General features: G+C 43.3%; 1 protein-coding gene across 2 annotated transcripts in view; it reads right to left on the bottom strand.

Moving 5' to 3' along the window:
• Positions 1 to 63: 63 nt before the first annotated feature.
• Positions 64 to 23,910, bottom strand: part of trim9 (tripartite motif containing 9) — a 38,651-nt gene continuing 14,804 nt past the window's right edge. The window contains exons 3-11 of one of the 2 annotated variants that reach the window (XM_084380556.1): positions 23,100 to 23,222; positions 13,844 to 13,954; positions 12,374 to 12,527; positions 11,411 to 11,556; positions 8,786 to 8,924; positions 6,839 to 6,877; positions 5,646 to 5,949; positions 5,127 to 5,289; positions 64 to 4,573 (exon numbers count right to left, since the gene is read on the bottom strand). In XM_084380556.1, coding sequence (XP_084236682.1) covers positions 4,496 to 4,573; positions 5,127 to 5,289; positions 5,646 to 5,949; positions 6,839 to 6,877; positions 8,786 to 8,924; positions 11,411 to 11,556; positions 12,374 to 12,527; positions 13,844 to 13,954; positions 23,100 to 23,222 — 1,257 coding nt within the window. In that variant the 3' untranslated portion in view covers positions 64 to 4,495. The remainder of the gene's footprint in view (positions 4,574 to 5,126; positions 5,290 to 5,645; positions 5,950 to 6,838; positions 6,878 to 8,785; positions 8,925 to 11,410; positions 11,557 to 12,373; positions 12,528 to 13,843; positions 13,955 to 23,099; positions 23,223 to 23,910) is intronic. The other variant, XM_084380557.1, reaches the window with a different exon arrangement.

Below are 23,910 nucleotides of genomic sequence, written 5' to 3' on the forward strand. Positions count from 1 at the left end.
CAGTGTTGTAACACAATAAGATATGAAAACGTCAGAACGAGAGACATCCCAGGAAACATGAGACCTTGTTGACACCTATTTATTGAATATTCACACATACAAAAACACAGGGGCTCATATTACACTTCAGATCATCATAATAATAGCAGTAATATGGTAATGATAAGACATATAATCATAACAACCATAATAATCATACTGTGTTAAAATCATAGTCATAACCATGTTCATTTTATACTCATATACTCAGTATCACTGTAAAATAATAATATCGAGTGATGACTCTCCACCGCGGATCAAACAGGGCAAAAATAATCACTTTGGAGTTAAAATGCAGGTAACACACACCCTCACACACACACACACACACACACACATATGTATGTACATTTGGAGGTGTAGCACCCAGTGTCGCCCAGCAACAGTGCGTACATTTTTAATAATCAATAAAACGAGGCTGTGTTATAGACTTTAAATCATCCCCGGGTCTAGTTTGATATCATTTAAGTGTATTTGGCTGGTTCAGAAACGATAAAAGTTACAATCACACAGTTTTAATGTCAGTGTCGAGTTCATTTAGCTTCACATATTCACTCATGAGAGGATGATTTGTGTTGAAAAACTAACTAAAGTGTGTGTCAGCTTCTCTTGGACATAAGGAAACATCCCTTTAATGAAGTGTTTTGCTGAATTAAAGCCATTTTGTTTATTTGTCCTGGAATCTGAGGTTGTGTAACGCCGTGATAAAGGCCGCTCTTGTCTCCGTATGAGTCAGAGGAAGCTCCCGGTCTCTCAGTGACCCTCTGCTGAATGGGGCCGCTATTGTAGTCTCGTATTATAATTACGGCCGGACAAAAGGCTTACCTTGAAAAACCACCAATTAAATGTCGAAGCTTGAATCCGGCCTCGCAGCAAACGGCCGTGCAACTTTGTTGATCACTGCGGTAGTCTGGTTTTTAGTTTAACATCGTCAGCACACATGCACATCACATACTGAGATTTATATAGTTCACGGTTTGCAGCCATTTTTTAAGCATCCAAGTGAGCAGCCATCAGTCCCAGATGATTTACAATCGATACACCCCCCGGGGGACGAGAAAGGAAACAAAGGTGTTAGAAAGTTAAGATACTCCCTTCAATACTGTGGTTGTTGTATCACTAACAAACATGACTATTGTTGAGTTTTGCCCTTTTGCTGATAGAAAAAATACGTAGCAGCAGGTGAAGTTAGGCATCACAGATGTTACAGTTGACTCTGCTGAAGCAATGAATCTAGTTTGTAGCAAAGTGTTAATAAATCTTTTGGGTATTGAAGAGGGGGAAAAGGCACACCCACGAAGCTTAAACACAGGATAGCACCTCATGTGAATGCTAGACACGTTATCGTATGTCTCAGGGCGGTGATGCACCGGGAACGTTTTTTTGGCAGCTTGAAGTGCAACAACTTCCTCGAACTGACACCTGAACATTTTGGCTTGAGTTCCTGTTACCAGACAACATGTTTAGCCATGCTAGCAGCTAATCAACAGCTTTGGTCCTGACTGAAATATCTCAACAAACACCAGATGTACTGAAGACGTTTTGTACATGCATGGTCCCCAGAGGAGGAGTTGTGATTTGATGTCCCCTAGCGCCACCTTGAGGTTGACATTTTTTGGTTTTTAGTTACACGTCTCGACAAGTGTTGAATGAATTGGCTTGATATTTTGTACTGACATTCATGGTCCCAAGAGGAAAAAGTCTTAATGAATTTGGTAATCTGTCGTTCCCTCTAGCGCCACCATGAGTTTGACATGTTTGGTTTTTAATTTCTGTACTGACACTCATGGTTCCCAGCGGGTGAACCCTTATGACTTTTCTTGATTCCTGACTTTTCCTTTAGCGCCTCAGGCAGGTAAAAGTTGGAACTCATCCAGTGAAATATCTCAATATCCACGTGATGGATTGGCATAAAATGTTGTACAGACGTTCCTGCTCTCCAGAGGATGGATCCTGATGACTTTGGTTATCCTCTGACTTTTCCTCTAGCACCAACATGAAGTTCACATTTGTGGCTTTTAGTGAAATGTCTCAACAGCTGTCGGATGGATTGCTGTGAAGTTTGGTAAAGACATTCATGTTCCCCTCAGGATTAACTGTAATAACTTTGGTGATTACTTATTTTGGTTTATGACCAAATACTTCTGAAACTAAAGATATCCACTGTGTACTTGTACTTTACTTTACTTTGAGTATTTCAATCTTCTGGTGCGTAATACTATCTTACTTTGCCTGTTGCAAAATGCATTTGGGTACATTTTCTAATTAGCAATTGTTAGCATGCTAAAGTACAAAGGTGACCATTACACCTGCAAAACATGAACACTTTTAGCAATTTCATTATAAGCATGTTAGCATGCTAGTATTATCGTTAGCAGCTCAAAGCACTGCTGTACCTAAGCAGCCTCTGTGTCACAGAGCTGCTAGCATGGCTTGAAAAACATCCTGTCTCACGTTGCTGCCTGTTGAGGAGGCTGTTGCCCAAATTCGATGTGACATAAACATCCCAGCGCATCATCACCTTTCCTGTTGCTTTAGCAGGACATAAACTGCTTCTTACGATTACTGTAAAGCCTCTTCAGTTCATGAACAAACTCCAAAACTACATTTTTAAAGCGACGAAAAAGATTCAGTTTCGTTTCTTTCGGTAATAACTATACATCAAATAAAGGAACAATGATGAATTCTCATTGAAAAACTCTGAACATCAATAACTTATTTAGCTATACACCTCTCTGCGATAGATCATTTCAATAACAATATTACAAAACTACCAGGATTCAGTCACCTACAGTAAAAAAAGCCAGAATGAAGCGAGCTGCTGTAGCACCTTATTCAAGAAGCTTCACAGTCTTTAACCCACTTTCAACACTCATCAATACACAGAATCTAAGCTTTTATGATACATTAGAACCAAAATGTGTCCCGTCGGTTTTGAGAGCTGCACCACAGAGAAAGGCTGCGCTAAGGCCTCGCTTCCAGTAGCATATAACACGCTGATGCTGTATTATAAGTATTTTTTTTTTAAAGACAATACAGAAGGGTCACATGAGCTAAGCCACTATGAAAAGCGTCTCATGTACACGGACGAGAATACGACAGTGACGCGGCTGAGAGTCGGACTATTGCTCTCGTCCAGGGATCATTGACCAGTCTCAACCCCCCCCACCCCTCCCACAAAAGACCAACTCTCATGCTCCCCCCTGATGATTTAAATGTGTAAGGATCATGGCAGGAACAGAAATATAGAGAATGTTGCGTTTTGTAAGAAAGGATAAGATATAGTGAACTGAAAGTTGGCTACTTTTTTTTACAAAAAAACTTATTTCCTTTTAGGAAATGTGCTTCTTCCTTTGATGCCGAGACTTTGATAAGAGGAACAATACCTCTTTGATGGCTTTATGCTAAATATGACGCTACAGTCATCAGGCGGTTAGTTTAGCTTAGCTTAATGACTGGAAACAAGGGGAAACAGCTAGCCTGGTGCATGCAAAGGTAACAAAATCGGCCTACCAGCACCTACACATACTTTTTTTGTGCTTGTAAAACCAGAACATGTCTTTTTTCTGTACATTTTAAACAAATAAGATATAAATGTTAAATAATTAAGCTTTAGAGGTGTTGGTAGACACATTTTATAACTTCAGACAGAGCCAGGCTAGCTGTTTCCTATCTTTATGCTAAGCTAAGCTAACTCACCGCTAACGGGTAGCTTCACTTTTTGGATTTTAAAGGTGGAATATAAAGTTTAGTTTCAAACATTCAAACATGAACTAAAGTTATTGACAGAATGAAATATGTCAAAGATGTTTTTGTTTTGTGTTGCAGAGATATCCACTGACGTTAGCATGCTAATCAGTTAGCCCTGGGACTGAAAACCTCTTTCTCCCAGCGGTCCAAATCTCCTTTGCTAGTAGTGTGAGCACCAACACTCCCCGATTGGTCCAACTAGCTGCACGGCTAACTGAGCTAACAAGCTAACAGTAGCTACAGTCATGGATGTAGCCTATGAACAGAATACAGCTAGCAGCAGGTAGCAGTTACTCTGATGATATGCTGTCCCGTTTGTTTGGAGTAGGTGGTCAGTTGTTACATTTTGCACCTTTAAACACACACTATGATCACTGCACATAATTTCAAGTCCATCAGCTTGAGATCGTAATTATTTTCCACCTCCCTCCACTATCTGTATGTCAAACTACAAGGTACAGATTGCAAAGCACTGTACATTCTGACATTGTCCTGCAGACGGTCCGTGTGTCCAAGGTTTAGGCATGATAACGGCATGGCTCAGCGCTGGATGGGGCCTCTTACAGACAGTCGTGGGGTCAGTCGGTCAGGGGGACGAGAGGAGGTGGGGAGGGAGAGGGTTGGATCATAGTTATTGACTGGCAGGATGAACCCTGGGAAATCCTGGAGAGGTTTCCCCCAACCGGGTGTAGCCGGTTGTCAGTCTTTAGCACACGGAGCCAGCGGGATCTACCTCCCCGGGAGTGTAGAAATCAGGGATGGGTAGTCCAGTGTGCAGTGTAACCTGAAGAAAAACACATTTACATGTAAATATATGGGTTAATAAATCATGGCAGGGCTGTTTGGTTCACTTCCTGCCTGCAGGTGGAGCTGTTGGACCAGTTCGTCTGTGAGTGGAGTGTTTTGTCTCGGAGGCACTTCTCTTTCATCACCCGGAGACAGCATTTAAAATGAGAAAACTGGCTGAGAGCAATAAGAAAATCAAAGCTGCTAACTGTTGTTGAGTCTTTGAAGCTTTCTCTTTCAAGGTTTAATCCTTTGAGCCCATATTTGTGTAAAAACTTGCACAAGCAGTTTTAATGAATAATAACTGTACTCGTGTGATACTTTATTGATCTACAAGTCAGAACCTCTGTTGATGCCTGCAGCGGCGCTCAGGGAGGGTGCATCTTTAGCACAGTGATTCAAGCCCGGCTATTAAACAGCTCACATATGTACCAATTTAAATGTAAAAATAGCTCAAGTAGTATTATATATGATCATGAGGGCTGTAAGTGAACATTTGGTTTGATAGTAAACATAGTAAAAAATACTATGCAGTAAATATCGGCGTGTACCTGGACATTTCGGTTGATGCTGATGGCCGGGTAATAGACGCCCTCCAAGCCTTCAAAAGCCACTGGACCCTGCTGCTCATCATTAATGAGGAAGATGACGAGCCCGCGTGAGAAGTCCAGCAGGACTCCGATTGTAGCACCTTTACCGATGCCACCGTCCGTCCTGCGGGGTCACACAGAGAGAAATTATGAGGTATTTCTCATTACTGCTTTTATTGCTCCTGAAGGAAATTGTTGTGCCGGAGATCGCCACAAAAATTTACAGTACAATAGAAAATACAGAGGGTTCCCCCGGGTCAGAGTCACACACTGGGCCCAGTTTAGGACAATAAGAGTATTAAATATGAGTGAAATATACTAAATGTGCAACGTAAATAGTGTTTAAGGTGTTAAATACAAAAAGCAGTGCCTAATACAATAACAACAGAAGTAAGACAAGTTAAGTACAAAGGTAAAGAAAGAATAATGACATTGAAAATAAAATTAGAAGTGGATGAGGCATCCCTGAAACATTCTAACCTGTTGGTGTGTGAGTTGTTGTGCATGAACCAGGAGCGGTTGTTGTCCACGTACATGGCCCAAGCCTTGTCGTCCTTCCCCAGCATCACGTCCTTCAGGACGTCACCCCGAGCGATCCCGAAGGCCGGGTCCGGGTGGTTGTCGTAGCGGTCGATGGTCATTTCCCAGTAATGAACGCCGCGGGAGAAGGCGGAGTTACCCAGGACCACCCTGTCGTCATAGCTGTTGCACGTCACCGTCAGGTTGTCGTTGGAGAGGATGATGTCGGGGTGAGCGGAGGCGGAGTCAAAGGTGAACCAGGCGACTGTGGGATAGTTGTACACAGTGTTTAGCATCAAGTATCACCGACTGCAACACCTGAGACAATGATGATGAGTTTACAGAGGTGACATGAGTCTAGAGGCTGGAGGTTAGATGAGGTGAAGTTACACTGAAAAAAATAACTACGAGAGGAAGAAGATTCACTAAAACCATAATGATTATTGATTATTCTATACAACTTAACTTATATATAATAATTATATATAATATATAATAATTATAATCTTAATTATGTTAATAATTTAAAACCTCTGTCAGACAGGTTGCAAATAATAAATGGCGTTGTTTTAACCTGCTGGGCGCACCAGGCGGGCGGGGCTTATGACATCTGGAGCTCAGTAAATTGTTGAAAAAGATGCTAAACTGACTTTAAAATACACGTTAATAATGTCTCTGAACATAAAGGGTCAGTTTACAAAAAGGACAATATTTAGTTCAAAGTAAAAAATTATATACATTTGATTTGTGTGAACTGACCCTTTAACTGTGAGCTCCTGCAAACACATCACCCTGCAAGCAGGTTAAATCCAACGCTAACAGCTTTGCAAACTGTTCGACTCAGGCTTGAGAATATAAATATACTCTACACAGAGAAATATGGGACTTTAACAGGAGGCTGTTTGCGCTTCATGTGGGCTTCACTGGACATTCTTGTCCACGACTTTTATTGTCGTCACATGTTTCATTACATGGCTTTATTTCCCAAGGGAAATAAAACAAAGGCATTCATTAGAGGCCTGTGTTGAACGTTTAATAAGCGCAGCCCACAGAGCGGCAAACTGCCCTCCTGCTGGTTCGAGAGTGAGCACCGCACTGATGAAACAGGAAATGGTCAAGAGGGGATTACAGTCAGCAATGAGAGCCGTCCATACCTGTGCCTATAGACTGAATATCGCATGGGGGGTGTCCAGCTGAAATGTGAAATGAAGAGGGGGAGAGACGAAGAAGGGAGGAAGAAATGAGGGGGAGGAGCGTGGCGAAGCAGTGAAGCAGAGGGGTGGAGGAGAGGGTTAAAAGCAGGTTCGATCAGGGAAGCTGATCCAAAATACCAAAAAAACCAAAGCAAAGAGCTCCAAGGAACAGATCCTGAGAAGGGCAAAGAGATAGATGGAGAAATTCACACTTTTCCGTCCTCCCATGGGGGAGCACAGTCCGGTCAGGGTGGAGGATGTCACATCTCTGGAAGTGAAAAGTGGTTAGATCACTTTGTAGAGCGCCCCCCAACAGCTGCTGAGTGCTCTCTCCGTCAGGTCAGGAGGCTGTCGGGGGTCGTTCAGGTCCACTGATAGATGACAGGCTTCCCCATCTATGCAGAGCAGCGTTTAAACTAATGGGAAAGCAAAGCGCGTGGGTTGGATTAGACGCCAACCAGCTGCTGCTGGATGTACCTGGTTTAAAAGCTCAAACACACCCTCAAACAGAATCCACATCCTGCTGCTTTGGGCTAAAACCTTGCAACTGGTGTTCTGGAGGCTTTTACTGTTATTATGTTTGTGTTACATGAAAGATAAAAGAGCAATGAGCCCCATCATCATCATTAAAAACCCAAAAAATTCACGGTTTTCAATTTGGAATGAGAGAAAAATTGCAGGAGAAGCGGGAAAGTAAGTCGTCTTCTCCCCTAAATGCGTCAGAAGTTTTCTTTCTGAAGATGCAAGGCTTCAGCCTGACAGCAACTATTTATTATTCTTAAGATCTCAGCGAGCTCAGTCAAAACTTATTTGCTCTTAATGAACAGCAAAGAAGGAAACTGAGCCAAGACTCTTACCGATCACTCTCACAATCACTGTCATTAAACCTGTGATAAAACACCTGCCAGCTGTTTGCTACAACACGTCATGTTCATCTGCACAAAACAAACATTATACGGAGAGAAATGTAATTTAAAACACTTTCCGAACATCTGTTCATGCAATAAACACCTGGTGAGATGAAATAGAAATTAATTTACAAAAACAAAAAGAGATACAGCCGCAAACATGTGGCAGGTGTCTGGAGGAGTGAAACCTTCATATTTAGTCAGTTATTATATATATTTAGAAATTGCACATTTTAAAGGTCATTCATATAACAATAATAATAATTGTATTATAAATATAGCCCACTGTTAAAACCACGATATGTTCTCAGGCTGTTATCACACCGTTGCAGCCACTACTGGCCACTTTCTCTCAGTTTCCTGCCAATTTGTGCCTCAGCCTGAGCATCCGGTCTTTCAGTTTTTGTCTGCCATTCCTGTTAGCTCGACTGATACATGATTTTCAAGGCCAACATATCTGAGAGTTAAAATAGTCTGATGATGAAACAGCAGCTTGCACTACTTCTTTAACAAAACAACTTATCTTTGGATCCCTTCAAAACTTGTTAGCGCTCTCTGGTGGCAACTCATTTACTTGCACATGTGTCTACTCTGTATGTCACTTACGCCTGCAACCTTAGCGATCACGGCGCTTCCTCATCCTCCATCATTCTCATTCCTTCACCCGTCACCCAAACATCTCCAACAATCTGATATCAGCGGACGTATTTGCTTGGCTGATTTATTGATCTTGCTCTAATTAAGTCCCACTGCTTTGAAAAGCGTTACACACTGTAGACAATCTCTGCTCGCTTCATCACAAATGCAGGCTGAGTTCAGATCAGTTCAGAGGAATCACTGATGAGTCTCTGACTTGAGTCTCTGGCTCTTTGTTCTGAAAACTGACTGAAGCGTTCGAGATCAGAGGAACAAATGAATGAATTCTGTTTAAAGAGTGCATTTTTCCTTAAAGATATACAGCCACACAAGTCGTAGCAGGAGGAGATGATGCTTCACGTACTCTCAGAGGTCTGCATGATCAGAGTCTTGCTGTACTGGCCCACTCCGCTGGCATTAAAGGCCTTCACTCTGGACTTGTACGTGCTGTTGAAGTGGAGCCCGTCCACCGTGCAGATGGTCTCCGTCCCCACGTACACTTCCTGTAAAGACACACAGAGCGTCCCGTTAAGCTGGCGGACACATCAAGTGCGTAGACATGAAGCAGAACAGACAGAGAGCTTCTGAAAGGAGTGTCCTGTTTGGATGCGACGGTGAGCGTAATGAGTGAGAGTTCGTATACAACCGAGCGTGGGCGAGGCAGCCCACACCGGAGTATAAATAGACGCGGGGATACAACTCGCCAAGCTCAGCGAGGCGCTGCGTTGGCGAGCCTCACTGAGTCATGGAGGAGAAGAGAATGAGAAAAACTTCCTGCGCGCTTCGGCAAAGTGAAGGTACACAAGTATGACTTCAAATCTTTGTTTCATCGTGAGTTCAAGTTAACGAGATGGGAAAACGGCAAATTTAAAGCAAAGAAATATCATGTAAAGCTCCAAAATGTGCCAAATTTCAGCAAAAAGTCTCAAGTTGTGACACAATTTGGCATCCACTTCCTACCAATTAGCAGCTAGCGGATACAGTCGGCGAATCTGCCGGCAGATCGGATGTAAATGATCACCCTCTCGTGCAACAGTTGTAATTAACACTGAGGGATGAAGGCGCGTACAAACATTGGACAATTACAGAGCGCAGAATGAACTGAGAGCAGGCAGCAGCTGGGTTTGGAGAGGAGGGAGCTCACCGACTCAAGGTCAGTGGCTGCTTTTTCTAAATTAAAACACAGGATGCCTCCACAAACAGCTGATGGACCATAACGCAGGGTGTGGAGAGGAGTGTTAGCAACTGTTGTCCCACTTCAGCCTCCTAGGAAAGCACTTAAGTTGACAGGGTCACCTTTTTATACTTAATAAGACAGAATCTGCAGCCATCTGTGTGCACCGATATTTGCTATATTATCTTATGCTCTCCCTCTCTGTCAGACAGTTTGTCTATAAAGGGCTGCTGCGACAAAAACATTACCGCCTCACTGATCTTCACTCTGTGACTAAGACAGTGGACAGTGGACACTTTGCTGCATGTTCCTGCAGTAAACACTAATCTTGGATTCTCAATCAGCCGTCAGATGTTTTGCCTCTTTAGTTGACTCAAGCATGATACACTGACATCAACAGGGCAGCTGATGTCAGGGTGTGACTGTTTTACTAACATGGTTGTGTCTTTATTCTTATTTATACCATGACGAGGGTATTTTACAGCGCATTTATTTATAATTTCAGGCTCGTTTTTACATATTTAGACATATATGTTTGTATTTTTATAACATCTTATACCTACAAAAAGGGTATTTACAATGCATTTTGTCATGTCATTTATTTTATTCCCCTTGTAAATCAGATCTCGATCTCACTGTGACTTCACGGTTACCACACTTTTCGTTTAAGCGCACAACGTCTCCCAACGGCCCACAATCGGTTAAAGAAAAACACTTCTTAACTAAGTTTGTACTGTGCTCTAGGAGTACGAAATGAGCAGCAGCACTTTTAACGCTTCATTTACTCTCGTCGCAGTGAATAACATTTCTTAAATCAACAGTCACACTCACTGGGAGGAAACGCCACGTAAAAAAAGACAGTGAAAGTGAAATGTTGAAATAAGTTGGGATGTCCCTTTATTTGTACTTGTCGCATATCAAGTTTAATGAGCTCCTTTGACTAGAAATAAGACAAATATAATTGGTGTGAATTTGTGTAAAAGAGTCTTGTTTTTTCTATTTTCTCATTACTGATAAACATTATTTTCTTCTTCTGCTCTGTGTACCGAGACTGTGAGGTCCAGAAGTCATTTGTTTCCCACTCACACAGCAGGAGAGCAACAATAAAAAACTACAAAAAAAACAAGAAAATGCAAAGATCTCCCAGCCTGATTGTTATGAGCCTCAGCAGACCGACTGTGCTGCATGTATAGAGGAACTTAAAGGTTTAGAGGTTGCACACAGATATCCTCTGCCATTGTGCTGAGCGTATAGATCAGGAGGTTTAAGTTGCCATTATAACAAAGCAGGGCCTCAATGTACAGAGATCTGGGGAGGGTCTTAGGTGGATGGATTACATGGTGAACCTCTGAGAGGGTCTGAACGCTGCTTTGATCCCGGATCACACTTCCTGCGGGATCATCCCAGCTGACAGCTGCGTTACAGACCCCTTCTCCTGGCGGCATGTGTCTATACAGTGCGTCACATGACCTGCTCTCATATCGCTCGGAGCTGTGCCGTACGGCCGTAACACGGCGCCTCGAGGGATTCAGGCGACAAAGCGCTGCTTTCACGTTCCCCTGGCCGAGCCGATGTGCTCCCTGGCACCAACTGAAGGAGTCTTTGTTGAGAGAGAGGGAGTGTTGTGTTCTGTAAAGGTGAATTATTACTGTGCTGGTCCTGTTTTTCAGTTTTTTGTCTTGTAATCTAAATGCAAATCCAGCAAACCCCCCCCCCCGATAGAGCTTTACGAGAAAAAAGTTTGTCTTCTATTAAAGTGGACGGATAAATCCTGCCGAGAGGAGACAAAAGAGTACCTGCGGAGGGGGAACCTACCCTGAACGGACCCCCGGTTCCGTCGTCCAGCTCCAGGATGTATCCGTCCACGGTGATGGTGGAGAGCGGTGGCTGTTTCCATGACAACGTGGCGCTGTTGTTCTGAGTGCAGCATTCCTCCAGCTGGAGCATCGGAGCAGCTGGGACTGAAAAAGCAGGCCAGATTACAGCCCGTATGAGATAGCGAAGAGACGGCCGCACGTGCACAAACACACACATGACTCTGCAGGGCGCTGAGGCCCGTTCAATATTTATCATCTATGAATTCAATCATGAATATATGAATTTATAACGTATCAATCAAAGGCTTCCGAATTCTGGATATAAACACGGCGAACTACCTTGGCTTTCTGGGTAATTTAGGTGACATACCTGCAGTATATCAGTGATGTCAAACTGTGTGACGCAGGCTCATGATTGCAAGAACCAAACACATCCAGCAAGCTCTGAAACGTCAACTGCTTCTGAATATATTTAGTGTTTTCATGTTAAATAACTTGTGATTAAAAGGTCATATGCAAGAACAAGCTGTCTCTAGATTGCAACAGTGTTTTTAGGTGCCATTCTAGTTGTTTATGTTATTGTTGTTGGTGGACGGCCCTTTAGTTTCCAGAATGCATTTTAGAAAGACATTATGTCAATAAATATCACAGTAAAATTATGATTTAACATTCATATTTTAACAAATCAATGGATAAACTAGTGCAAATCCTTCACTTAATGAATGTAAAGAGTTCTTAGTACAAAACAAATGATTCAGCACTGCAAACACTGCAGGTACATTATGGTGAACAGAGTACAGAGCAGCTCCTTCACGGGCTGGTAGAGATTTAAAAACAGTTCAGTAAGTCTCTCAGGAAGTCTTTGAACTCTCCTCTGAGTTTATAAAAAGACTTCGTCTGTGCCTTCTCTCCTCGAAACCCACGCCTCTAAATCTTCACCCGTTATCTCCTCTCTTGTTACCTTTCATCTGGACAAAGTCCAGCTGGTGGATCGTCTGCAGGAGGGGTCCGCTGTCCAGAGTGAGGTCAAAGTCGCTGGTCATCCTGGGGGTGAGGGTCCCCTTCCCCCACTGGCCCTCCGTCATGTGGACCCTCCGGATCAAAGCGTCAGAGATCTGAGAACAACGGTGGACACATTATTAGCTCAGATCATCAATAACGAACTCTGACCTGGGAACCAAAAAACCCACCGGATCACAGATGTATCCATGTTTATCTAATGTTCATATCATCCTCTATCAACACACTTCCAATTAATATATTTAAATTCACAAATCATACATTAAAGCCTTAATTCAGATGGGGAAACCTCCTGATAGACTAAAAGAAGGTCAGCTAAACGTGCAAAGATGTGAAATTTGTCTGCAGGCGAGAACACAAAACAACATATATTAAGTATAATAATCAAAAAGAGCTGTTCCTCCAAAGAAAACCTATTTTTCCCTATATTTATACCAAATTTGCATGACAAATGTGCATTTCTAGGAAAATTATTGGGATATTTTTGGAAATTTTCAGAGCCCCTAAAGAAAGTTACCGAGACAAACGCCAAACTTTTATTTCCCCCAGAAATATTTTACCATAATGATGAAAAAGTCATCATAAATACATTTCTCTCCAAAAGGTCTTGCCACACTTGGGCTTGCATGCAATATATTCACACACTGTGTCACTGTCAACTGCGTTTGCCCGTCATGTCACCAGATTTCAGCTCTTCAGTGACAACGACCACAAAAACAAAAACACAAGACTGAAGTTTTTCAGCCATAATTGCTGATGAATGTCAAATAAGTTTGATTTTAACTGGGTGAAATTGCCCAGCAGAGGCGATGAAAACTTCTCCCCGCGACAAATAAACTGTAATTTTACTGCATCCATCGGTTTGAATCTCGGTTGTGGTTATTTTCTTTCACACGGACGTAAAGTCAGATTTGTGTAAAATGCCTCTGAGTCAGATCTGCAGCCGGTAATTTACCAGCTCGAGGAGGAATTTATCTTTTGGGTTATTCATTTTCTTTCCTAGAGAAATGTCACAGCTTTAAAGCACCAATTTTAAAAAATGCCACTACTTTACATTTCCTTATAAAATTTTAGTGCGTACATATCTTTTTCACAAATGTTTAATAACCATAAATGAGGAATCATTGTATAAAATGTGCATATATTCTGTTAATATGATAATATCTGTTGATTTATCGGCATCGGCCCCAAAAACACAGCAAACGTCAGGCTCTAGACGTAAGCAAACAGCTATGAGTGGGTTGTGTGTACACTGCTTCATTTCAAGCAGTCGTGAGCTGAAAAGGTTTACAACTGGCGCTCTGGGAAACATTTTGCTTTCTGCTCCACTTCATTAATCCTACTTGGGATGAAAGTGGGAGTCGTGGCTTCTAGTAAAAAAAAACCCATCTTCTCTTGTTTTGCATCTCACCTGCAGGAAACCACTGGGGTCGTTCTCCTTGATGACCTCCAGACAGTACTCCATCAGCCCCGTGGTCTGACGCAGCTTCACCGTACAGTGGGAGATCTGATCCCGGACGACCTGGGAGGAAGAAAAAAAAGGGGGCAAAAAACAAGAGGGGTGGTGGAGGAGGAGGAAAGAGGGAGAAGAGAGATGAAACAGCCATGAGGGACTTCGGTTTTGCAAGTATAATACACTTATACAACAAGCATACGGAAGATAATCATATGTTAATCAACAGCCCTTTTCCTGTAATCACTCCGGAGTGGAACATGAAGAAAATGCACAAAGATGGTTTAATAAAGCGAACCAGCGCTGCAGAGGATAAACAGGGCAGGGATAGAAGAGGAAAAGAAAGGGATTGGGGAGAAATTAAAGGGAAGTACATACGCAGAAGCGCAAAGAGAAGAAAGATGGATGCAGGAAGAGCTCAAGACAACAAAAAATGGCGACGCTGGGACGACATAAAAAGGAAAGAGAGATAAAAGATGGAGGAAGGGAGGAAAACAGATTACACAAGACTGTTACTGGTTGAAGAGAAGCTAAAGGGGACGACCAGGAGGAATACCAATAATGAGATTAGCACCAGGATTGTCAAAGTGATTGATCAGTGAGTAACGTTTCGTGTTGTTGAGACTTGCACACAGATTGAGGGAGGAAGAGGAGGCTGAAGGGACGACTGATCCTGTTATTGACGTTAACGGAAGGAAAGTGACATTTTGTTTTCGCACTCGCCGGTTACATCAGAGATGAGACCTCTCGGCAGGATCTCACAGGAATGGAAACACGTCCAGGTCTCGGAAAACACATCAGAAAAATCAAAAATACAAATGTTATTCTTCATGCTGCCTTCTCATATTCATAACACGTCTTCAGAGGATTCAAAACCCTCCTTATCGCACGTACGACAAGATATATCTGACAGACGTGACTCGGGAGATTCCCTCCCTGCCTCTGACACTACTGATGTCCACAGAGCCTCCTCGCAGTGAACGGAGGTGCTGGACCGAGGGTTGCTAGGTAACAGAAACTTTGCCGCTGCCGTCTGAGGGGCTCCGAGGCTGAACGGAGAGGAAAATCCTTTTTCTGCAGCCGAACCGAGAGCCACAGAAAACACGAGGATGATTTACTGATGACTGCAGTCAGAGCACATCGATATGCAAATATTACGACGCTGACACACAACAAACAGCAACAAGACTTTCACGTAATAAAAGCGTATTCAGTGTACAGCATGCTGCATTACTGTACGACACAGTAAGCTTTAACATGGTCCCTGTTCTTTAGACGTAATCAGAGCATAAAAGAAGATTTATCCTCTGAATAGCATCACGCGTGGGCGGGCAATCTGGATGAAGCATTTTATTCCAGTGTATGTATCATTTTACATGAGCAATATGCACTGATTGGCCACTTTATGAGATAATCTGTACAATCGAGTAGAGTTCAATACAGCTAGAACGTCTACTGTATCTTTACAGTTTATAATGTTTCCAAACGTGTAAATTCAGTTTAGGTTTACAAACCAGTTTGATGTGAGGCTTAATGCCTGATCGGACTGGTAATACCGAGTTTCACCACTAGCCGTCGCACGAGACTCGGCGCTACAGTCCATCAGGGCAACTGTGACACAACAGTTCAACTTTTGTTATTCTAAGTTTAAAATAAAAGACTTCTCCACAACTTGTTCCTGAAAATGTTTCACAATAAAAGCCTTGTTAGGAAATTAAAGGTTTCTGCTCAGTGAAACACTAGGGCTTTTAATTTGAAAGAGATATAGGAAGTGTTGAGTTTGTATTAAAGGGGCTCTATGTAACAATTTGTGGAAATTTCTGTATATTAATCCATTTTAATTGGCCATAGGTGAGCAGACTGTAACGTGACATGAGGAACACAACGCTCCACACCTGTCTCGGTTGCCTAAACAAGCCTGTGGACGATTTGTTGTTTAATTGTTGTTTAATGCTGCTGGACTGTGGATTTCTTAGTGAAGGATCTGATACCCAAACTTGAAAAGACATTATTTACACTCTTTTTTTAAGCATCGCAGAAGCCTGCACTCTGCTGAAGTGTGTGCACGAGCTTGACTGCAGTCGAGGGGGTATATCTTTTCAAATCAATTTGGGATCTTGGGTCTTCTGGAGACTTGGATTACAATGAGCACAGAGAAAAATTTACACTTTCAGTGGACGAATGTGAAAAAAGCCTTCTAGTGTCAAACTCTGCACCTCATCCTACACAGTGAAGCTCCAACATATAACTGTAGGGACAAGAAGAAAAACACATTTCTTAGTGGAGGGGGGCTTTAATTTTCCCTCTCATTGTGTGGGATTGTTTTAGCAGCGCCGTCGAGCTGCTGCGACTCTGCGTGACGATGTGCTTAATCACCCTGACAGCCACATATGTAGAGAGGACGTGGTTAGTTTCCCCCCGTGAGCCGTGTTCATCTCTGCTGCTGCAGAGACACTGGCCCACTTTCACAGCCAGCTCTGCCCTCTAACACTGTCCTGCACTTTGTCTGCGTCCCTCAACCCTCTCTCTCTCCATCCACTCCCACCCAATTCTCTCCTCGCGATGCTAAATCTCCTCCGCCACCGTCCCACCTCAAGCTGCTGCTGCTGCTGCTGCTGTCACTTCGTTCTGCGTTAGATTCAGATGAATGAATCTCCCTCTGCTGATTATCTGCTGATCAGCTGGCAGAGCTGTACCGCCGCCGGCAGCTTTTATATCTTACTCCGAAGCTGATGTGCAGCAGATTTCGGGATAGATGACTGGAATGCTGAGAGAGGCAACAGCGAAGTGTCGAGTCCGAGAAGAAAAAGGACCAGGAGAGAAACACGAGACACGATTAAAGTTGGCATATCTCTGCAGCCGCGAGTAAAATCCCTCCATATGTATTGTGCTCTGTGGATTAGGAGAGTCCAGCTGCGTACGGAGGAGGAGGAGGGATAGTGAGTCCGATTGTTTAACAGTCAGTGACAGCAGTGAGAAACTCTTCCTGGAGTCGTGCCAGGCCACTGCAGGGGTGTGGATGTTTCAGGGTTGACACAGCAGGGAGGGTCTGGCCCTCAGCCACAAAAATATAGACCAAATCATCAGAGTTCGGGTGAGATCTCCTCTCGCTGTGGGGGGACAAGAGGCCGGCTGATTGATTACAGCGCTGTAAATATTCATTTAGTGTTTGCGGTTAATATTTAATCATCTTTAAGTGCAGTCAGGCCTACAATTTGTTTTATTTGGCGTGAAGGAGGAGATGCAGTTTTAGGTTTTGGTTTTGGAAAACGGACCGAACCTGAGCGAGTATTCGGCTGATTTTCGCAGCCAGAGGGAAACAAAACCGCAGAATATTTTGGCAGAACGAAGGAGGTCAAAACAAATGTGATTTCAGACTCTGCAGCTAAAATGATTGACGTATTTGCAGACTTTGCTTGAATTGACCCTCCCTGGTGTTTGCAGCAGATAAGAGCACACGAGGAAGCAGCAGAAGAAGAAGAAGAAGAGGAGGACGAGATGTCTTTGGCGGCTCAGAACTATAAGATCCACTTTTTGTTGTGTTTTTTTAGGTGAACGTTTGTGCAGTTTGCCAGAAGCCACACGAGGTCAGTTTGAATTGTTCTCAGATGTTCAAACAAGCTGAACTGGGAACTGAAATTTTCAGAGCTCTGAGGTTTGAATGAAGCACAGCAAGCACGATGTGATGCCCTTAAAGGATGAGTTCACCCAAAAATGGAAAATTCAGTCGGATGAAGTTTCCGGAGCTTCACGGCAAAACGTTACAACCTTCTCCTACACAACTGAAGTAGATGAGGACAGAACAAAGTTTAAAGCGGCTTTAAAGAGATTTACACAAGCACCAACATGCACCAGCGACCAAACAAGGCAGGGTAATTGAAAAGAGGGACGATATTATCCTGTATCTCATCAGCTGTGAGTGTGCAGGACCTGCTGCCTTTTTGTGAAATAAATTGCCTTGTTCCGTCTGTTTCTGTTGTAATTATTAGGCCACTGCGGCACTTTTGGCCTGGTAAGATTACTGCGACTGCAGTGGCCTAACCTGTCCCTCTACAGCAGCACAGGCAGAAGGCTGTACAGTCAGCCAAGGACCAGAGTATAAAATCACTTTAACGTTATGGAAGTGCTTGATAATGATTTAAAGATACGGCTATACCGTACGGCAGAAACACAAGGAAGAAGGGCAAGTGAGGAGAGGGAGCTGTGATGCGGAGAAAAGGGAGGTTAGATGAGGTAAAAGAGGGAAGAGGAAGCGAACGATTGGAGCAACAGATGAAGAGACAGATGAGAGGGAAGTGGACGGAGGCACAAAGACGAGGGGAAGAAAGGAGGTTAAGGAAAGAGGGAATATTCAGAGATGAGACGAGGAAGACAAAAGAAATACGAGAGGGACTGGACGAGAATCAAAGTGCTCAAGGATGAAAGGAAGATGAATAAAGGGATTTAAATCACTTCCTGCTTTGGCCTGTGTGTTAGACGCTGCAGTGACGGTCAGAGAAAGTGACAAGTGCAACTGCCACAGACCTTCAGCTGTCAGCGAGGATCAAGGTGCTGCGTTAATGTGTCATGTGTTACTCAGTTATGAAAAATACGCTCTAAAAAACCCGTTTTAGTGCCCCAAAGGCCTGTTGAGTGTCCTCTCTGCAGATCCCGCATCAGCAATAAGATCTGTCGTTCACGATGAGGGAATTAATTGTTCGTCACTTGCCTCCAGTGTTTTTTTTAGCTCATCTCCAAGCCACTGCACAGTCCTAACTGTTCCCCATGTTTGAGTGCTTTAAGTGAAAGTGAAGGGCCGTGTGGGGAGCCTGGATCCCCTGGAGCTAACACTCTTAGCTAGATGACGAGGAGTCAACAATGAGTTCTGCGAATGACTACAGCGGAGGTAAAAATATTCTCAGAGCAGCTGTGCTCATTAAACGACCCGGGCTGGGTGTCCAGAGTTCGAAACATCCGGTGGCAAAAACTTTGAGAGAGAGGAAGACGACGCAGAGCGACTGGTGACTTTGTGTTTCACCAATCAGAAGAATCCCTCATCGGCTCACTGCTGAGCGTCGATCTCCTGATGAAATCCAGTGAAGGAGCTGACAGCAGAGGTGCCGTGCCTCCCCACATTACATTAAAAGATTAATTCTCCACATTACATGAAAGCATTATGCTGGTGCTTAACTCCCTCTGCTCCCAGTACTGATGCTAGGCTAAGCTAACCATGTCCTCGCTGCAGCTGACATCAGTCTTCTGAACTAGTTCTTGGTAATAAACCTAATAAATGTATTACCAAAAACTTCAAACTATCCCCTTAAAGCTGCTTATTGTTGGTGCATTCAAGTGCTTATAGAAAGCTCAGACTTCTGAGTCCTCAAAATGTGTTTTATAGTGCAAATAAAATCTTAAATCTTTACTAATTGTTCTTATGTCGGGCTTGATTTTCTAACAGGACAGTTGTTCAGTCGACAAAAGTTGGCTAACTGCGTCGTCTCTGCACTGCGGGGCAAACTCTTAACAAAGAAAAAGTAGCTTGTAAAAGGTTCACTGTGATGGATTATCAATTAAACAGGTTTTACATTGTTGTAAGTTGATTTCCACGTCGCGGTGACATAAAGTGAGAAAAATGGCTGCCCGAGAGGCTAAAACTGGAAAATTGCAGCTGTAAAAGATAAAGTGTGCAATTTTCAGTCAGCTGTTAACGGAGCTGTAGTAGATCATGTCCTCAGTATTATGTCTCGGACCTAAAGTGGAGGCTGTTATAACACATAGTGAGGTTTTAAAGGTGGATTTGTGAGTTTTTTTAAGGCTTCAAGTATTTCAATTTGATTGCTTTCCTCCTAAAAATATAAAGTTTAAGTATCAAAAAAGAATCAAACCCATTAGAGTTATATTTCAGTAAAGGATACGACTTTGAGCCGGCAATATTGGCTTAATTGGATCTGGTGTTTATTTGCAACAACAAATTCAATTACGTCATGCATTCCTCTTCCTCCTCAGATATTTGATCTCTTTTGCTGGTTTTATCAGCTCCCTGTCCTGAAGATGGATTTCCAGCGTCGTCTAACTTAAGTTCTCTAAGAGTTTGTATTAAAAACCAGTTCACCCTTAGAAGCCGCCATCTTTAGCAAGTGGAGAAAGGTACGTCGCTCGGCATTTACATCAAGGCGGCGGGCATAATCAGGTTGGTGGATGTTCATAAATTTCTTGTGTCGCCTCTCAGCGTGACAAACTCCCGTCAAACTGCTCTCCACCTCTGCCATCTCTCTCCACAAACGAGGGGGTCAGTCCTCCTGATGTGCAGGAAAACAGACCTGACTCATGTCATTAAGGACTACTTCTCGCCTCCGCAGATTCAAACAACGTGCTCAACGTGTCCCAGTCACCATGGCGACTGGCTGGACCAGAATTGCAGGCAACTCTGTGTCAAGTCGGCTCCAGCAGCCCCTCTGTTTGAACGGGTTTTCGTTCACTCACGTGGTTTCCCCCTTATAAAAAGAGCTCCATGTGACTGAATCAGCTGGATTAATCAGGCCACTTCATTAGTGTCTTAATTGGACACGTATAAAACGCAGAGCTGGCATTTTGTTTTATGCAACAATCTGCTTTTCATATGGAAATAAATCCAATCGGAGACGCTACATCTGGAATATACACAAAGGACTGCATCATCATCAGGAGTGCACCGGGACAGAAATGTGCCTCGTTCAATTACGGCTGCGGGATGACCCCCGCTAACCGAGCCACATGCTAATGAAGCAGAAAGCATCACATCGACTGCCCAAGTCAGAGGGCTCCAATTATTGGAGGTGCACTCTAGAAAACAAGCGATGCCTCCGGTGATCCCTTCCCTCCCCCGTTAACTCCGGCTGATATCTACCTAAGTGAGCGGTGCTGCCCTGCAGGAGCGAATGAGAAACAGCAGTTTCTCGCTTCACTGACTCTCTGGGAAACTCCTATGATGGAGGCAGTGTCCCTGAGTTAGCGAGCAGGTTCACGTGACGATCGACACTGTAAACGTGTAAAGAATATCAGATCTGTCACGGAGAAACGCGTCTTTCTGGCATTACCATTCAACACATGGAGGCACTGATCTGTCAGCGTCGGCTGACAGGAGGGATCAGATCTGCACCGAGACACATTCACAGTCCTCCATCTTGAACGTGTGAACGTGTCCGATGCTTCTCTGCCCCTCGATAAACATCCATCCATCGTAACAGCCATCAATCATTCCTGGAGGAGGTTTTTTGCATCTTTAAACTCGCCCCTGCAGCTCTGCAGTGCTGCAGTTTAAGTCCAGTGGTGGTTTAGAGCTGCAGCTGTAAATATGTCGCAGCACGTTCAATCTGCCTGCAAAATGAAAAAAAAAGGTAATAGCTGCTATAATTTAGCCATTTGTGACACTGCAGGCGATGAGAGTAACAACTGTAGGTTGTGTAGCTGCTGAGAGGTTTTATATTCTAACCTACAAGAGTTTTTGTTGACTGGGGCATATTTTCAGCTAAATACCGGAGAGAGTACACACTGTTCAGAGTGTCATTACACATCGTTTGTCCCCCAGGACTCTGCTGAGAGGGATGCACAGAAAAGAAGTCTCTTTGTTTGGCACTAAATATTTCATATTTTAACTTAATATTTAAGTTTAAAACCTAGAAGTGCTAAAATGATTTCTCCAGTTAAAGCTTATTGTTCTAATTCAAAAAAGTATGAAAACGCTCTGTAGTCCAACAGTAATCACTGTAGAGTGTTTGGTCAGTAACATGTCTCTCCTCCTCCTGCTCAAGCAGTAAATGAGAAAAATACATTTTCTGGTAACCCTGCCCACTTTATCCAATCAGGACAGAGGACTCCATAACGAGGCGGTCAGAACAGGGTAAGCTACCAATTCCAGCGCTCGACGTGAACTCTTGAAATGAGACATGCAACCGTGGTGATGTAGAAAGGAGGGAGGCGTCGTTGCTTAAAAAACAACGACGCTTACAGCAGCTTTAACTCTTGGCTGCTAAAAAGTGCCACACGAATGAGCCCTAAAACCCAGAAATAAGTTAGTTACTAACCGTAAAAATGAAATGTTGGGGTTTTAAGGTGGTTATGTTTCTTGATTTACTGGAGCAGTAACTTATCCGAGTCTGTGGTTGACCCGTAACTTCATGGTGATGAAAAATAAAAGATGAATTCAGTTACAAACACACAAAAAAGCAGCTATAAAAACTGCAGCTATAACACGAGTTATTAGCCATAAAACTGCAGCAGCTATACAGTAACGCCTGTCTGCTACAGGTGTGGCGGGCTGACAGGTACAGAGCTGCAGGTGACCGAGCGGCTCCTCTTCTAAACCTAAATGAAACGAAAATGAGTTTTTCAATCTGCGCTTGATTTATGAGGCATTGCTCCACATCTAAATATTTCATATACAGCGACGGGAGAGCAGAATGTATGTGTATGCATGTAAGTGAGCGTGTAAGTGTGTGAGCACGTTGCCATGCACAGGCCGTGTTTCTCAAACCACCTACACGTGTGAAACCTCGACTCTACAGAGCGTCCAGGCGTGAAATTGGATGCTGTACGGCACAAATGTATCTCCCCCTCCTCCACCTCCTCCTCCTCCTCCTCCCGTGTTGACTCCATCTCTCACGTATGCGTCCGCCGTTCAGTGTGTCGCAGATGGTTTAAAGACAAATATGGCACTTTATTTAACTAACTCCGCTAAATCTTATTCTCACCTGCAGCTTTTTTTTTTTGAGGTTGTTTATGAGAAAATCATCCAAACGGGAGAGCTGCATGGGATAATTTAGATAATTTAAAATGCTGTATGAAACACATGGCTTCGTATCGGTCGTTCACTTACAGCCAATTAAACTAAATAACATCCATTTCACAGCACAGTCATCCATTTTTAAAGAACACCATTAATATTTAGATTAATTTCCGTCCTGCCAGGCAGTAATTGCCTTCAGTACGCGTCAGTAGAGCCAGTATGGAAGTGATTTTCTTAGCACCAGTTTCCGCTATAACATCAAAATCAACTTACACTTAAACCATTGCCCTAAATATTTGAAAAACAAATTGCGTTTATTTTCATTTAGTCTATTTTATTTTATTGGAGGAGGAGGGACTGTCGCAGAAACAGCATCTCAGAAACAGCCATATTTCACTATATGATGTTTCTTCTGAGTGACTTCACTAATCGGAGTGTGCAAGTGGTCCAGATGTGCGTCCGCTCACTCACCTTCAGTTTGTGTTCGTGCTCTTTGTTGACTCGAGCCAGCAGCTGGGCCTTGCGTCGGTTCAAGGCGTCGATGAGGGCGTCGCACTGCGCCACCAAGCAGGCCTCGAACTCCACTCCGTTCTCCTGCGACACAACAGACAAACGCTGGAAAAATCACAACACTGTCACGGCGTGAAGCGTCTTAAAGGATCAGTTCACCCCAAAATTAAGTCATTATCGACTCTATTTACTCTATTTTGGGGTGAACTGCTCCTTTAAAGACTAAATTATATACACTCTCAATGGATGTTGGCCAACAAAATATGCAGGAACCTGACAGTGTAATGTATAAAAGGTAATAAGACTCATAGTGCTCGTGATGTTTGTCTTAAGGGGATAAATGAGGGGTATCTTATTTGAATTCAGTCCGTCCTCCCACCTTGATGGGTCCCCCCGGAGTGTCGTCCTGCTGCGTGGCGATAATCAGCGAGGGGCATTTAATCCCACCCTCCTCCTCTAATCAGCCTCTCAGGCTAAACACAGCTTTGTCTCCACACACAGCAGAAGAAATCTATTCCTGCTCGATATACTGTGGTTACACTAAGTACATGATACCACAGACTGTAAACTGAGCGACGTTTTGTCTCAAATCAATATCCTCGCTCACACGATGAAAAGGACTTCGCTGATGTTGCTGCAATTTACATTTCGACGGTCTGTATCTGACGCACTGTCCACATATATACGCTTGACAGGAAGCTATGAACTCTGAAATACCATTAACAATTTTGAGATTCAATATCCTAAATAGTGTTTTTCCACCTGTCACGTG

This window comes from Pagrus pagrus (genome assembly GCF_965226575.1).
Source record: "Pagrus pagrus genome assembly, chromosome: 18".
NCBI lineage: Eukaryota > Metazoa > Chordata > Actinopteri > Spariformes > Sparidae > Pagrus > Pagrus pagrus.